Below are 18,143 nucleotides of genomic sequence, written 5' to 3'. Positions count from 1 at the left end.
AAACTTCATTATCTCAGAAACTACACAACCAATTTGATCAATATTATCAATATTATTATCAGATGAGCAGGCTAAGGGTTAACTAATGAATTATGATTGAACACGTGGTTTCAAAGTTTGGCTGCCCTATACGTTCCCATTTTATTTGATAATAATCGAACTTAAGCAACCGTTATGTATTAAATTGTTAATAAAACAACTTAAGTCTATTATCTCAAAGACTACATGACTTATTTGAACATAACTAGTGTCGATTTCAGCTGCTGTGTATCATTCTAGATCCGGAGATACTCATGTCAGACGAAAATCGGCCAGTTTTGGCTGTTTCCCAGAAACCAGAAGTTGCCATCCTACAATTTATAGTGGTGTTCTTGCAACATTCTGGCTCCGGAGATACTCATATTGGGTGGTATTTGGTCACTTTGGGCTGTTTTTCAGAAACCGAAAGTCGTCATTTTGAACTTTAAAATTGCCTGTGAAATCAATTTCTGTCATCTGGGCGTAATTCTGGTTCCAAAAACATTCATATTGAATGGTAATTGGTCATTTCCGGCTGTTTGCCAGACACCGGAAGTCACCATCTTAAAATTCAAGATTGTGTCTGTGATCAATTTTTAGCTTCTGTGCATCTTTCTGGTTCCGGAGATACTCATATTTAATGGGAATCGTCCATTTCAGGCTGATTTCCAGAAACCGGAAGTTGCCATCTTACAATCTAAAATGTTGCCTGAGGTCGATTATGGAACATATTTGTTACCACTAAAACATTCACCTGCCAAATTTGGTTCCATTTAGTTGGTTAGCTGGTTGGTTAGCAGAAATTTGTGTTTCATTTTTATGGCATCCCTCCCTTCCGAAAGAAGGAGGGGTGTCAAAACATTATGGACATATTTTTTATCCCTTAAAACATCTACATGCCAAATTCGGTTTCATTTGCTTGGTTTGTTCTTGAGTTGTGCAGAAATTTATGTTTCATTTGTATGGGACCCCTCCCTTCCAGAAAAGGAAGGGGTCTCGAACTATCATAGGAACCTTTATAGGCACCAAAAACTCCTACATACAAATTTTCACGCCGATCGGTTCGGTAATTTTCGAGCCTATATGGATCAGACAGACAGTCAGACCGGATTGCATTTTCATATGTATAGATTACAACATCAATATTTTTTAAGAGTGAATATACATTTATTGGATTGAAGCGTTCATGTAAATCTATTTTTACAAATAAAAGTTTGAATGAGAAAGGCTGGGTCTGACCGCTGGGTGGATTAATTTAGGTTTTTTTGTTCAAAAACATTTTTTTTGTACAGTGTATATTTTTATGGTGCATTTTTAATTCCCTACAACTCATTCTCAGACAGTTTTTCTATACAACCAACGGTTTCTGGGCTACAATGCTTCGAATAAAACCTATGCCAAAAGGCATACGCCCTTTTAGAATGTAACTCATGGGTGTAAAAAATCTCTCCACCTGTGAAAAATGCTCAGTTTGCTAAGCCAAATACGTGTACAAGGTTTCATTCAAATCAAAAATGGTCGATTAAATTTTCGCGTATTTCCAGGCGATTTGAATATCTAGTATCACCATCAAGATAACTGAATAAAGTTCAGATACACAGATGACGGAAAAAGGTTTTGAAAAGTATAGACCGTCAATCGATAAAATATTGCACGATTTCACACTGGAGCATCCATTTTATATTTATTATATGGAATCAAAAACATCCTACATTTTCAATAATATCGGTAATTGCAAAAGAACAAATCTAGAGTCTAGATTAAGTCAAACTAAAATAAAAGGATAATGGTAAAATAAGCACTAGGAAAATCACAGCAGGGAACCAAAAAGAAAATTAACACGCTTCCAATACTAGAATTACAATTCGATTGGGGATTAGAATCAATAGGGTTGACTTTATTCCATATTTTTTCCCTGCACCGACAGCATTTGAGTGTAATCGACAAAGTTATTAACCTCAGATTTATGTGAAATTCTGAAGACTACACTGAAAATAGATCGCTCTAGTAAAATAAAAATCATATTGATTAGGAGAGAACATTCTTTAAATCCAATCTTAGACCATACGATTCAGGTTGCAAATTGGTTTGAATGTAATAACAGCTGCCGTTTGAAAATAGTTGTTAACAATCTCGTACCGACAGTTCGCCACAGATACACTTGACATGACATACGTATCGTGGGTAATTAATTTGGTATCCAGCGAATGACCAGCAAGCGAGCCACAAATCCTCAACAGCAACATGCTATGAATATTTACCCGCACCGAATTCTGTAGCGTGCGGTTAAAGTAGGTAGGTACAGGTTGACAATTCGATCCGCATATGCGCCACGACGCCAGTCATCGCTTCGCTAATTTAGCGATTTAATCAAAGTATCGATTCAGCTTCAATAATAATCTACATTAAATCAAACCTTGCGATCTGGTTTCAATCATTACTGCGTGAAAAGGATACATGCACGCAGAACGAGATGCGAGGGTACAGTGGTGGATGCGGAGGAAATTGTCTATTACCTTTCCGTAAATCGATTTCACTCAGTCCGGGCGGAGGTAGATTAAATTTTGTTTCGAAAAAAGATTTATGATCGTTAATGTTGTACAGTTTGTCAATACGGTTTAAAAATTTATGATAATTTAGGCAATCGACGATACTGAGCACGCACGTTTGAAATCCGATCGATGCACATTGAATATAGCCTTTGCTGGAGCAGGCAGCGGCGAATCGCGTAGCTTGCATAGTTGATCATTACGGACAAAGTGTACAAACGATCGATCGTACAGCATAGGTCATTACGTTCGCACCGCTCGTATGATAAATGCATTCGACGGGAACTGGCGTTCATTCCGGAGCCGTTGTTAATTTATATATCCACCACCTATCGCACGCGGTTGGTTTGAGGATTTGCACCTGGCAATAGCGTGACCAAGGTATAGTTAAAGTTTTGCAAACGGGCGGTACCTTCATCTCACTCAGCTCGAGAGTTTTGCGACGCCACCGTACGCGCGGTATGGGCGCGTCGCGTAACTAATCGGCTCAGCCCGATGTTCTAGATTATGCTCTGCGACAACAGCGCGGGGTCACGTGATGCAATTTGTCATAAGTAATGCGTGTTTAATGTGACGCGTTAACTCAATGTCTAAACCCCCGAACAGGCAAGTGATTCCATTAACGCCGGTACCCATTCACTCAGGTGTTTATTTAACGAGATCCCATTAACGTTTTCGAACCAGTCGAAAGCTGTTGTCTACTGAGTAGTGGTTGACAACTCAGATGTCTACTCGACTATGGCAACTAAAAAACTTTTTGCAAAGCTATTGTTTGCAAATTCGGCAGTGCATTACGCCCTCCTACCGAAAAATAATGAATTATTATGCAAACCCCAAATTCGGCGAGGACCGGCCGGAATTGAGGCCGCTCATAATGGTCGCTAAGCGCGTCCCGATTTGCGTAGCGAAACACATGAGCTAGCTCCGGCGGAGTATCGATGGTCATGCGCCCAAAGTCAGCAGCACGTGCGATTCGAACGGTACAGATTCGATTAGTAGATAATATTTAAAACGGGCGGAACTGGGTCAGCCCTGGTTTGCAAAATTGATAAATGACCGCTTCGATAGCAATTTATTTATGCATTTATTATAACGAAATAATCGGCAGATTGTAACACTCGCGAGGCAACTGTGAAGGACGCAGCGCTAGTGTGTGATTTCAAGAAAAATGTACCACACAGGATATCAATTAATCATGACAAGTGTTTTGCAGCGAAGCGATATGCTTTACGATACACGGGGGTTGATAAGTTAAAAGATCAATAAGAAATGGCAGCCGATCAAATTCGATGGATAACAAACGGTATTAAACTACGTAGAAGTGGGCAGCAGTCGATTTTCCCCTTCACCAAGGCAGTAAACATTCAGTAGCGAATCGAGTGAATAAATGAAACATTCTTCAACCTCTTCAATCAAGTTTTTTTAAACTAATCATCTCGTTTTAAAATTCATATTTGTATCCGCTCATTTTCTAATACTTGATTAACTCACTAGTGTCGTTCAAGTAAGCAAAACCTGTGAACACTGTTCTCTGTTCAACTCGTATTACCTAACAAGGCTAACCTTCGTCGGTTGGCATATCCGCTTCCGACTCTCGGCTTGTTCTGCGAGTGATATAAAAATGAGCGGAAATATATTGACATACCGAAAGGATCCCATAACAATCTTATAACAGGTGTTTTGTTTATGGTACAGGTCTGGTAATTGCTATTTATTATACATTTATTATACATTAACATTATATGACACTCTAGAATAAAATCAGCGCACCTAAATGTACTGTAGCTAAAACTTTTGAAACAATACTTTGAGAAAAACCTGGTATCGGAAAGTACAGATCTTAACGTTTGGCAGACTCAACGGTTTTCATCGAGATTCGATTAGTTTTCAATTTCGACTAGAAAAAACAGCGTCTGAAACATTTTGACTCAAGAGGCATTGCATAGAAAATGAATTAAAATGTATATTTTTATATCATGTCATTTCCGATTTCGCTAAAACTTTTCACGGTTGTTACTTTTAGATAAAGGGATCAATTTATGAGATCAGTTGTTCATATTGACTAACGACGTCGGTTTGAAAAGATATATTCAAAAATGTGCCTAATGAATAAAATATTGTATATCCGAAAAAAGCCTGATTAAAATAGTGTCTTCAGCAAAGCTGAAGGTAATATAACTGCGGTTCTATGAAAATATAGGTATACACTGTAAAAAAATGTTGTCTGTGTGAAGTTTTGAGAATTGTCACAAAATATTAAATACTAGCTGACCCGGCAAACATCGTCCCGCCCATTTTTTTTAATTTGAATAATTTTAAATATTTTTTAATGATTCCGTATACATCGTATGTTTGACTTTACGATTTGTTTATAGTCTGCAAGTGCATGACGAATCGGATAGTGGATACGTTCAAACTCAAAAGACAAACTGTTTGATATGATTGTTTTTATCGGAACTCGCCTTTTGGCTGTACATCACTCCGATACTGCTAATACTCATACTGGGTGGAATCCAGTCATTTAGCGGTTTTCCAGAAACGGTAAGTTTTTTTTTCTTCATCTAAAGAAACGGTGAGTTATCACCTAGGATTTTAAAATGGTATGTGGAGTCAAGTTCTGGCTTCTGAGCATCAATGTGATTCCAGAAATAACCATATTGGATGCTATTCAGTTGTCTTTGGTTGTTTTCCAGAAACCGAAAGTCGTCATCTCAAAATTCAAAATGACGTCTTAGGTCGACTTTTGGCTTCTGTGAATCATCACGATTCCGGAAATACCCATATTGGGTTGTATTAGGTCACTTTTGGCTGTTTTAGAGAAACAGGAAGTCATCACCTTGGATTTTAAAATGGCATGTGAAGTCAATTCCTGGCCTCTGGGCGTCATTCTGGTTCCACACATATATTTTATTGGGTGGTATTTGGTCATTTTCGGCTGTTTTCCAGACACCGGGAGTTACCAAATGAAAATTCAAAATTGAGTCTCAGGTCGACTATTGGCTTCTGTGAATCATTACGATTCTACAAATACTCATTTTGGGTGGTATATGGTATCTTTTGGCTGCCTTCCAGATACGGAAAATCGGCATCATGGAAATAAAAATGCCAATTGGAGTCAATTTCTGGCCTTTGGGCATTATTCTAGTTCTAGTTTGGCAATTTTTGGCTGTTTTCCAGAAACCTGAAGTTTCCATCTGGGTTCATTAAGCAGACAGTGTGTAAAGTAGGGAAAGTGAAAAATAAGCGAACTAGAAATATGATACAGATTTGGAGAAATATACCGCATCCCGACGGGACATGAACTCGCAATCTCCCTGTCTCCGGCATGGTGTTTTAACCAATCAAACCACGGGGGAAGATGGTACTGTTCCACAACCTATATCGTATCACATTCCACTGCCGACTTATTCTATTGCTCATCCCTAACTACACACACTGCTGTGCAAGCATTATTTATAGACTGAAAGGAATGTCTCATCGCTAACAGAAGAGTCAGCTGATGCTGATAACTCTTATAGACCTGTGTGATCGAGACCAAAGTCCATTTGGGATTTAAAAATCGCGTATGGAGTCGATTTTTGGCTTCTGTACATCATTCCGATCGTTCGGGTCGTTTTTCGGAAAAATTGGCTGCTGCGTTTTGGGGCTCATATTGGTACAACATATGGCCAGTGTTTATAACCGTCGTCAGGATTTGAACACTTAAATGTGAATTGTGTATTTGCGTTTGTATTTTTTTTAAAGTAAGTATCTCAAAAACTTGGATACTTACTAAGATGTTGCCTTAGCGTACAACTTCAGGGCGATTCCTCGCGAAACTGCAAAGCAGTGTTCTAGATAGAAAAAACTGAATGTAACAAAACACATGGTAGGTGAACATTTCTTTTTTTTTTCCTATAAAATGGTACGATGGGTTTCAGAATTTAAAAAAAAAAAACTTGCATATACAATTTACCAACAACGAAAATAAAATTCAAATACAAAGTTCAAAAGAGGTGATATTTCGGATTTGCACAACTCTAAGTCATTAAAAATCAATAACCCATAAACCATATATCGTGACATCGAAGTCAGCAGTGTGGATGACGGCTTCACCAGCATTTCTATTTTCGTCGCGTAAAAATATACATAACTATGATTTCTCGCGCTTCTCTTCATGCATCTAAAGTGCTAAAATGGTAGTGTTTTTTCTATTCCTGAACTATTAGGAAATGAGGCCATAGAGTCCCAATCGTTGGTTAGCTTGGCACAGAGATGATATTGAATTGAAATCAAGATTTCCTGAATGACTTGTTTTCGAGAATCGAATTTGAATGTTATATGTAATGTCAATTATACCTCTTATTTTTAAAAATGTTTGCGGGACCCGTTTTCCTAGGCGAAAAGACCTCCTTGGGGTTCAATAAGTAACATATTAAAAATTAAAAAAAAAAAATTCACATAATTTTTCGATGACGCTGCTGCAAGGTGATGATTGAAAGTCGGTGTCTTCAGATGTGAATTTGTTTTTGAAAGTTGGTCGACCATCGATCGCCGTCATCTATAAGTTTCTTTTATTTGTTCATCAACGCATAATAAAATCTTGGCTAGTGTAGTAAATTTTTTTGATTTTTAGGAATCCTTTCACAAATTTTACAAAACCTTGAAAGGTTGAATATTTTATGAACTCAACACTCGTAGGTTATTTCATTTAAATAAATTTCGTTTTGAGCGTCTTAGTAGAATGGAATTGAATATTGAGAATAGGTTATGTTTCCATTTAATTCTACTACAAAAGATCGAAAAACTCGGTATACCGTCCGTAGTTACGTATTTCAGTTATTACATACAACCAAAATGTGGAATGTTCCACATAGGCACTGATGGTATAAGAAGGTATTCGATCGTTTGTAGTGGAATTGTTGTTATATTTATTAGGACTCAGAATAAATTATATACATATGAGAATATGATAAATGAATAAAAATTAGGTGCTTGAGTAGACGATTATAATTTATAACCTAAGCACCGGTACATTAATTAGTTTATTCAATTGACCTCAACTTGGATCACATGCCACGTAGCTTGATGAATTCGGGGTATATTTTCCCATGAAAAGATTGCCTTTACTCCAAATAGTTTCATCTGGCTTTAAAAAATAAAGGTTGAATTGGGACCTATTTTAGCGTCGTTTTTTTCTAACGTTATTTTTTCGACAGAATGTTGTTTAACAAATGCAGACAACGCTTCCTCGCGTTCATGAAAATAACATGATCCAAAAAAAATCTCTCGGTTGCTAAAAATCGTAATTGTGATGTCACATAGAACTTCCATCATCAATAAATGAATGCATTGAGTTATTATTTCAAGAAAAACGTATCAGCAATCAAAAACTCGAGATAAATCAAAATTTCTTACCGTTTTTAAATGTTGCTAGTAAGTGTTCCGAATCGATACCATGATGACACTCATACAGCGGTTTTCCCATCAAGTCTGCTGGATCGTAGCCTAGCAAGGACTGCATTCTGCAAGATGCGATAAAATATATGATTTTTCGAAAATTTTAACGCTATTCAAACACGTACTTATCGTCCACATAGCTGAACTTCATATCCAACGAATGCTTGCTTAGAAAAGTGCTCGAATCCAGCGGTATTTCGATGTTGGAAGGATGTGGCAATGGACGGGCAACGGCCACGAGCTGCCGCTGGCCGTTGTCTTTGCACGCAATGTGTCCCGTAACATGGATCACTTTGTACGATGCGCTCTTGATATTGACACTCCGTCCACGACTAGTAAGGGTACACTTCAACCGTAGGAAAAAGTCGCGGCTCTGCATCGGAGCACAGTCCCCGTTGGCGACACCTTTGTTAATCTCTGCCGCACTGTGCCTTCCGTTCAAAGCTTCACGCAGCTCGTCATGGTCACACTGGTGACTGTAGTCCCAGATCGGTTGACCCATAATATCGATCTGAAATAATATTTTGAGCGATAATTCATCCTCTAGCTTCTCTCCACATGCGGAAGATATATCTTACCTGTGAAATGCCCAAAAAGTCGCCAATATTCTCGGAAACATAAGTGACATCTCCGTCTGCTGATAGAACCATAAGAAATCCATCCAACGTCTGAAGGGCAATTTTTTCACTTTCAATTGCAAGTTCCTCCAAGGCTATCTTGCTTTCCTTCACATCATCATCGTCGCTTATTCCGTCCTCTGTTGAATCATCCGATTCACCGGTTTCTGTGGCCTCTTTCTTCGGCTCGCTGGCTTCATTTGGAACTGTTCGGAATGAAAAAAAAACAAAGCTTTTAGTGTGCTGCCATCTCGATGTGAAGATGTGAATAACATGTAAAGCGCCAGCGTAAACAAAAAGCTTGCCAATGCGTAGCGTCCATAAATTGAGTGACAAAGTTATCAAACTGAATTGAACTGAAACCTTCATACATTAACAACCTCCAGTAAGGCGCAACATGCGCTCTGATACTTACACAACTCGAGCATTTCTCGAACCCGCAGATAGGCGATAGACAAACGCATGACGGAAGCTTTGTCTAGATGGTCTACATCCTCTTGGCGCATCGGGAGCAGTGCGGCTAGCTCTTGAAAGATCTCTGTTTCGCGAGATCTGCGGCAGCGAGCTGCATCGCGTGATTTTTCTTTGCGCTTTTCATTGTTCCTGAAATGAAAGATAGAATGGGATTTTTTTAAATATGTTGATTTAGTAAAACAATAAGATCAATGGGACGACACCTTTTAAACCATAATATAGCATCGACGTTAAACTATCAAAAACATTGGAAATAATTGCAAAAATAAGATTCTATAGTCAAGTATTAGGTGCATGCTGCAGAGCAACCCAACATAACAACATCGAGATCATTTGATTTTTTAACATAAATAGTTTCTCTCTGCCTGGCACATCTGCCCCTACTGGAGCTTCCAATAAATTTTTGATTTTTATTCCTTTACGATTGATCAATTGAACGGTAGGGTCTTCATACTTTCGTTATCTGTCTGGACTATAAACTTAATCTCTACGTGCTTCTGCTTGGATCGATATGGACGATTGCTTCTTAAGTGAAACATGGAAGAAACCAACACAAGCGGTGCTACTACTGCTGACAAATCAACTGTCCAGTATCGTTGTGCACCTTTATAACTCTTGACTGAGCAATAACATAACTGACGGTAATTGCTATCACTTGGCTACCAGCCGGGAAAGCGACCTCCAGAAATAGAGTCCGGCGTTGAGCGGGCGGCATTTTGAAAGCTCGGTGCAAGAATCGTCTCCAGGCAGTCGGTAGCCCAAGAATGATTGCATCGCATCAGGCGCTTGTCCCTGTCTATTCATTGTTAACCAAATCACTCGAGATGATCTACCGATTGAACAATTGGTGCGCCGTTGCGGTTGGCTTCTGCTAAATTGCAATTAAAATGATAAAGCAGGAAAACGTCCCAAAGGCGCCGCCGCAGCCGCGCTAATCGTACCTTGTTCACAGCTGATTGTGGCGGCGAAATTCAGGCGCCAATAGGGATGGGGACAAGCGGCCGTAGCCACGAGCATTGTGCAGGAGTACCTAAGCCGTAGAGATTATCGGTAATCCGGATGATACTTATTATTTTATTAGATCTCGAGGTTTGTTCAAATGTACTATGATGCGTATTTCTGGGAACTTCCAACAAAAAAATCGGTTGGAGGCGATTGTTATTGTTATGTCTGCGTTTACATAAATTTGTTGTCTCGTTTTGTGAACCAGTTTTTCCTCATTGCTTGAGCATTATCAAATTTCTCACAGCTTTGAAAAATAATGAGTTGGAATGATTCAGAAATAACAAACCATGCCTCTCAGGTATCAAGAGACCAACTTCGACAAGATTTAAGATTAACATTTCAAAAGGAAACGTGTTTTCGAAGATATCATTTACTGAAAATATGAATCTGAAAATAGGGAAACCGTTGAGACCATGCAAATATTGCTGTTGTAGAAATTGTTACAAATCACCAATGTTTGCAATAATGGATCACGACTATAGATAAGGTAACGACAAAATATAGTTGAGGATAATCAAAAACAAGGCAACAATGGAACAGACATTGCTAGCAATACATAACAACGGAAGGAAAAATTATTATTTAAAATCATTAATTTTTTTTATTTATGTTCATTTATGCTAAATTGAGCATCAACACTGTCGGGAATCTAGCAATATTAGCATACCGACCTGAATTTGTTTTTTTCCTTCCCTTTCAATTTTCGAAGATATCATTTACTGAAAATATGATGGCATAAAATGGCATGGCATAGAATGAGGATGGCATAAAAAATAAAATTTGCAACAGCCTCATTTCCATAAAAAATTAGACAGCCCAGAGTTCCAACTTATGATTCAGGTCATTAATTTCCTTGAACATAGAACATTGAATATTGATAACTGTTTGTCCAAGATTTTAAAAATTCAACACAAAAACGCAACTGAACTTGGTTGAAAATTGCTTTTGGAGCGATACTAGATTTGTTTTTGCGGTGAATTGATGAAATTCGCAAAATCAATCACAAAAATTTGCACAAAGGTATTCATCATATGGATCACTCCATTATAACGAAAAAAATAAATTAATATTATTTTCGATTTCTTGGGTTGTTCTTGGATTTTTTTGTATGGACCCTACTGCGACTAGTAATTTTGATCTTTTGTGGCATTGTCCGAACGTTTTTTTCCGTAAGCACTTTTTGTTTTTTTTTCCTTTGTGCAGTGCTACCTATTGAGAAATTACCTACTACGTGTTAAAGTGTGCTTGTATTCACTCAGACTTACTATTTTCTTATCTTCTTCATCGACATTATCATCTCCTCAAGCATGTTACTAAAGCGGATAACATGCTGTAGGTGGATGAAATTTCCGAAGGTTTAGATACGAGTTTTTTAGTCCGGAGTGAAGTTTTCGTGTGGAAGAGCCTGAGAATAAACCCATGCTAAAAGTCCTTTCGATATTGAGTGGCCTGATTCTACTAAGCTTCGAACCTATGACCACCCGTTTGCAAAGCGGACTCTGTCACCTTGCGGCCACGAAGCTCCGAAGTTCTTAGATTAGTAATTTAACAGACATTTTCAAATGAATATGATTGTTTGATGAAAATTGAGAAATTTAAAAATGTTCTCATAAAAATTTTGCATCTCGAGATTGACTGATATTAGCTCTGGGTGATAGATGTTTCGTACGTGAAATTTCCTGAGAAACACGATGAAATTTAGAAAAATCGGCTGCATTTGCCGAAAACGCAAATTTAGTTTTGAAACACAAAAATAATCTTCCTGGCAACATCCGGAAGGATAAATCTGATTTTTTTTTTAAATTAATTTGTTTATTTGCTTCGAAATTGTCTAGAAATTGTGAGACAAAGAAAAAAGAATCGCTTCGAGATGGAGTGATGTTAAGGTAAAATAATGTCAATTTTTAAAATCAATTGTTTAAAATTGTGAATGTTTGTGAAGTACCAAATTAGTTAAAATTTTTGCAATGATACTTTTATGCCGTCACTTTCAAGGTACTTTAGGAATATATCACAAGGGAAATGAAGTTTTTCTTGTTTTTAACAAGCATGAGCTGAACATAAGAAACGGATCACGGTGGTTGGCTACCGGACCGGAATAACCTCCGAGTTTAAAGGATCCAGATGTGGATTTGGATGGATGCTTTTTTAACAAAAAAGTTGAAAAAGTTAAGTAGTGTGACAATTATGCGGTTATTAACGCTATGTGACAAAACAACTTGGTATTTTTTACGACTTTTTTCAAACAAACATAAGTATATTTTTTCAAATGTAAAAAATACATACTATTTCAAGCATTTCCCAATAAAAAGCACGAAATCCATAAAATGTCGAATGTTACTATTATGCGATTACAGGCAGTATACCTCTCCAGAGACAAGACCTAGGAATTTCATGTCTTCGGGAAAGTTTCATGAAATCAATAGCTCTACAACATTGCCGAAGACAGAAATTGAATATCTCGTGAAACAAAAAAGTTAATTTTTCTAAGTGTAATACTAACTTGAAAAGCAATTAAGTGAATGTGATAATTCTAATCAGTATTCTAAACAATTCTCCCAAAGACACCAAACTTATAAAATTTAAGGAAAAGTGAGCAAAGACTTTAGACCGCTTTTTTTCAAAACGGCCCCACCGTGCAGCGTCCGCGACGGATATGTCTCCGTCGTAACTAACATACCGGTACCGTGGTATGTTAGTTTTTCGGCAGGTTCTTACCATATAAACACAATCACAACCTTGCAAAATGGCTGACAGAAAATCCGCCGCATCCAATATTTTTGCAAAAATAACTATCTTTATTTGAAATTTAATTAAACTGATGACTAAATATGGAGGCGAAATAGTTTTTTGATAAAGTTATCGGCCTATTAAAATTAATGTCAGCAAAAACATCGATTTTGGAATAAAAGTTTTAGCAACTATAATATACTTCCGCACGCCTATTAAAGGTCAGTCTTGTTCTGACAAGCACGAACGAGTGATTTACGAGAACAGTTTATGCAATATGGTGCAAAATACATTATTTTATCTATATGTAGAAGATACTGTATAAGTTTAAAATATATTTTTGCTTAAAACGGGGCGCATGTCAAAAGAAGCCCCGCATGACAGTAGTGAAAGAAATATTTATGATCAGTTAGAAATAATTCATTTATTAACAAACTAAGAAGACGGAAGTTTCGAAATTTAATTTAAAATAATATATTGGCATAAAACTGGTAACGAAATTTTTCAATTGCATTGATATATAATTCGGTATTTTTCCCATAATAAATTCGAATAAATGTCTGAAAGCCCTTGGCTGAAATTTATAAATATATCTCAAAATATAATCATAGTTAAAGAAATAACTTAATATCTAAAACTAACTCAAGGAAGTATAAAATTTGTCATGAAACCCTACTGCCTTTGGCAATGATTGACATAACTCATTTAGCAGCCAATCTGCGTATAACCGGAAATTTTATTCTAACTACCGTGACAGAATGCATCTCGAGGCAGAACGATCCTTCAACAAAAATGGTTCTCTATTTTTCTTACAATTGAGCAATCCCTGAAAATAGTCACAATCTCAAAATATTTTTTAAATTTTCTTTTTTGTTTTGGATGAAGCTTTGCACGCATGCTCTTATAGGATGTGGTTTTGTGCTATTGGTATTTTTTTAATCATGACTAATTTGTAAAAAAGGTTTATGCAAAAAGGGTATTGATGATTACAAACTTTTTAGAGCCGGAACGGTTTGTTTGATCGGTGTGACGCCTTCGGCAAAGTTGTAGATAATAATTTTGTCCTATAAAAAATGTATTGCAATTTTTTTTTCAAGAAAACAAGTTTGAAAAACTCATGTGTACTCAATTATCTCGAAAAATTTTTTTTACAATCTTATTTCTCTAAGAAAACTTTGAAAGGTTAGCTAAACACGGATGATGAAGATACCACACCAATCAAACAAATCTTTCAGATGCTAAACATATGTTTCATCATTAACAGAGACTCGGCGCAGGAGATAATCCCTAAATATGATGTCCCGAATTTTGTGCTGACATAAATAAAACTTTGGGATCAACTCATGTCCCTACAGCTTCAAGTACAAAGGTAGCAAAACGAATAGTTAGTGGCATGAAAATTTAGTGCTCATTAAATGTCATAACGGTAAATGTAATGCTCCGTCATTTCTTTGAAAATGTTCCGTTACGCTAGCTTAAGAAATAGTTAGCAGAAAGATATACAAAAAAAAATATTTTAAGCCAGCAAACAGTTCTGAAACGGTCAAAACAATTTGATGCTCATTAACCCTTTCCCGGCGGGTGATGCCATATATTGATCTTCAATATATAATACAGTTTGCGGCAATTGTGCATACAGTTGATGAGTAAAAAGAGTTTGAAGTTCATTTTTTGAAGTAAAAACTGATTCCTCTCTGTCGATAATGGGTTAAAGGCCTTTGAAAAAAAAACCTGATTTTCATGATAATTTTATTGATTTGAAAAAAAAATGGAAAAAATATCCAAGCATACAATTTTTTTAAATTTTATTTTCAATCGATCAAAAACCTTTAGGTTCAATAAGATGTCAATTAAATGCTCTCATGCGCAAATAGTTTCGATAAATTAGGTGCACTTTTATTTGGTTTATTGGTTGGACATGCTGTTTTTGACCATTGTTTTGCTAACTTTTTTCTTAAGACCGCAAATTACGTAATACTCATATGGGAGGGGGAGGGGGGTATCCTTGAGCGTTACAACTTGTTACATGGGGGAAGAGGGGGAGGTAAGATTAGCGTTACGTGACAACATATCTCTTATGGGGGTGTTGGCGTTACGTTTCGTTACATGAGGGGGGTGGGGGTCCAAAAATTGGGTTTTTTGCGTAACGTAATTTATGGATGTTGCCTAAACTAGCAGAAAAATATTTTTAAAAACCATGAAAAATTAACAAAATTTATCGAAACTATCTGCGTAACTACTTTGCTTTACTGAAAACATCACAATAATTTGACAAACCATTTCGACTGAAATAACAAGATTATTTTCCTGGAAATTTTAAAAAACTTCTAGAAATTATAAGATTTTCAATTTACGGCTTTTAACTTCTTTTTTGAAAAAATGATATCATTAGTCCATAGAAACATCGATGCGAAGTTTCAGCCGGATAAAAAATGATCGATTGAAATGATTCTTGGTTTTGCGTGGAATTGCACTGTTGGGTCATTCAATGAGAATCGAAATGCACTAATTTTTCAGCTGACTTTGCTTTTACAGCTTAAGGGACATCCATTTTGTTCTGATTGGATTTTTTTTTTTTCAGAACATTAATTTCATTTCAAAAATCATTTGTTAAGTGTACTAGGGTTTCATGTATAAACATGAACAAACATGTATACACATCATTAATAACCTGTATCCAGATTTTAGCCAATACTGGATTAAATACATACGCATTCCCCAAAATTGGTCTTCCAGATTCGGAGTTTTAACTGGAACTCTTGGAATGCGTTGTCAGAAATGGTTATTAAATTGATGTTTTAACAAATTTGCACTTTTTAGCAAATTTTCTTCTACGCTTATTCTAGTTTCTGGGTTGAATTCGGATATCTGAGTTATAAATATTCTGCTGCTATAGAAGGAAGCACCAAAAAATATGAACGACGTACTTATCGAGACCGTCGCATTTCCTCACACGCTGCAACCCATGCCCTACTCACACTGCAAAAGTTCCCCAACACACAACGTGTCCAGCATCCATAGACACCTAGGCTAATTTGAGAAAAAAACATCTCATCTACCAAGTTGAATAGCTGCCAATAGCAGACTACTTTGATAATAAATCTGATAATTGTCGTCTGTAGGCCCTTCCGTAGCGCATAGCGTAAAAATAAATCACAGTCGCGATGAGCTCACCCGTGCACGATGTTTCTCGGGCTTCTTTTATGACAGGTGAACATTGCGAGATATACCAGCAACCACTAGAAACAAATAAACGGAACCATAAATTTGGCCACCGTTGCTTCTGCCGATAGTAGGCTGCACTTGTAAATAACCGCTTGGTGTTGATCGGACTTCAGAGCAACGAAAAAAAGGAAAGGGTTGGGCTTGCTTTATCTCGACTATCTAACCAGCAGATAATGACCAACCAATAGCGGAACAAACGCGAACATCAACCACTGTCAAAACCACATTTAAGTGGTTGATGGCTAATCGCAGTGATTGGTTTACCGTTTGAGCCAATCGTTGGTACTCACATAAAGTCTTCCATGTCAATAACGTCCACATAAGGACAGGGAGACTCTCCATAGAACCCGTAACAATAACCATAATTCCATGGTCCATCCGGCGGTCCTTGACAGGGTGGATGATTCGGCAAAGCGTACGGCTGTTCCATATAGGCGGGTGCCATGGGCGGACAAGTGGCCTGAGGAAGCACATGTTGCTGAATGTAAGGCTGATACGATGGTGGCGGTTGTTGATAGGGATAGTCGGTGTTGCTAACCGCTGGAGGAACTACCAGCGTCGAATTGTTGTAGACCGCTTGAGACGGTACAGCGAACGGCGCTTGGCTGTGCGTTGTTTGATATCCGTCGTAATTGGAATACGCTTTGTTTGGATAATAATAATTCTCCTGTGCTGAACCATAAAATGATGGGCTCTGGTTTCCGAAACCGTCACTGCCAGTACTCCAGTTTTGCATCATTTCGCTGAGCGCTGCAAACACGTTGCACGTAATTCCGAAACACAATCAGACACACCGTCCAGCTAAGATTGTTATCAGACACAAGTAGTTACAGGAAATTTCACCAACACACGACACACCATCAAACTGTCACAGATCCAAAGCATCGGCACTGGATCACCACTGCGCGTCTTACCGGAACCGACGAATATCCACGAATGATTAACGCGACTTGGTGCGACTACTAGAAGCTGATCCAGTGGCAGTTGGCCTAATCAGCTGGATGGCCAAATTATGCTTTATATGACCGCGCGTTATCAGTAAGTGATAAATGAGTGCTTTGATGACACCACTTCAATGGACATCAGTTCTTCATGACAGGAGAGCTATCGTTCGGCTTATCGGCGGAGATGTTAATGAAATCCCAAAGTTTAGTCCAGAATCATCGGTAATACTTCGTGTTGCGGCTGCGATAACAAAAGCTGCTCGCAATTCGGGACATCTTGTGGGAATGTTAGGTACTTCGGGTCGGAAAGCTTTTGTGAGAAGCATTCGTGAAGTGGTTGAACAGTTGGATTTAGTTGTTTCCGTAGAAGGCGTAACATGTAAACAAACATGTTAATATCACTGGAGAAATGAATGTCAGAGAAATGGAAATAATTTTTCCAAATATCGGATTAGAAATTTGCAAAAACTTTTGTTTCGGTACCCCATTATAAGTTTCTGTAATTAATTAACAGATAAAACATTTTCAGTAAAATAAGACATGAAATTACATCTTTGAAAAAATTTTCAAAAAAAGTCATAATTTGCAGATCTCGACATATTGTGCATATTTGAGCCATTTTCCTTAAAATAATTTAATTTTCGGTGTAAAATTTTCTAATTGCCGCAGTTTTCCAATACTTTGAGATGATGTCCAATTCAGTTGAATTTTGCATATAGAGATTTTTTTCGGTAATAAATATTTTGTGTATGTTGTGTTTGCTGACAAAATGAAACTGTTTTTTAGAAAGAAAATAAGAGAATAACGAAATAATAGCTCATATTACTAAATCCTGAGAAAACATTATTTGAACAAAAATGCAATCATGTAGCTTTAAGGAAAAAACAAACTGTGCATCATTTCTTATCATTCTCAGCATATCAACATAATGTTTGAGAAATACAATATTTTTAGCGATTAACAAATAAGTTTACTCTAAATTATCTTCAAAGGATCATTGCATCACAAAAAATCAGAGAGTTAACCTAAAATTCGTCGTTTTTTTTACAATCTTCGTAAACCAAAATCTCGCATCGTACCGAAAGGCCAATGTTAGAATATTGCAGTATCATTTAGTGGTCCCATACGATAAACTATGATGA

The 18,143-nt window shown here is 37.1% G+C and overlaps 1 protein-coding gene across 2 annotated transcripts in view; it reads right to left on the bottom strand.

Moving 5' to 3' along the window:
* LOC129729310 (protein similar) overlaps window positions 1-18,143 on the bottom strand; it is a 221,752-nt gene that overhangs the window by 160,727 nt on the left and 42,882 nt on the right. For both annotated transcript variants that reach the window (XM_055687839.1, XM_055687920.1), the window contains 4 exons: window positions 9,039-9,226; window positions 8,585-8,829; window positions 8,132-8,517; window positions 7,965-8,071 (listed from right to left, as the gene is read on the bottom strand). In XM_055687839.1, coding sequence (XP_055543814.1) covers window positions 7,965-8,071; window positions 8,132-8,517; window positions 8,585-8,829; window positions 9,039-9,226 — 926 coding nt within the window. The remainder of the gene's footprint in view (window positions 1-7,964; window positions 8,072-8,131; window positions 8,518-8,584; window positions 8,830-9,038; window positions 9,227-18,143) is intronic.

This window comes from Wyeomyia smithii, chromosome 1 (genome assembly GCF_029784165.1).
Source record: "Wyeomyia smithii strain HCP4-BCI-WySm-NY-G18 chromosome 1, ASM2978416v1, whole genome shotgun sequence".
NCBI lineage: Eukaryota > Metazoa > Arthropoda > Insecta > Diptera > Culicidae > Wyeomyia > Wyeomyia smithii.
This window is presented reverse-complemented; position numbering and strand designations above follow the sequence as displayed.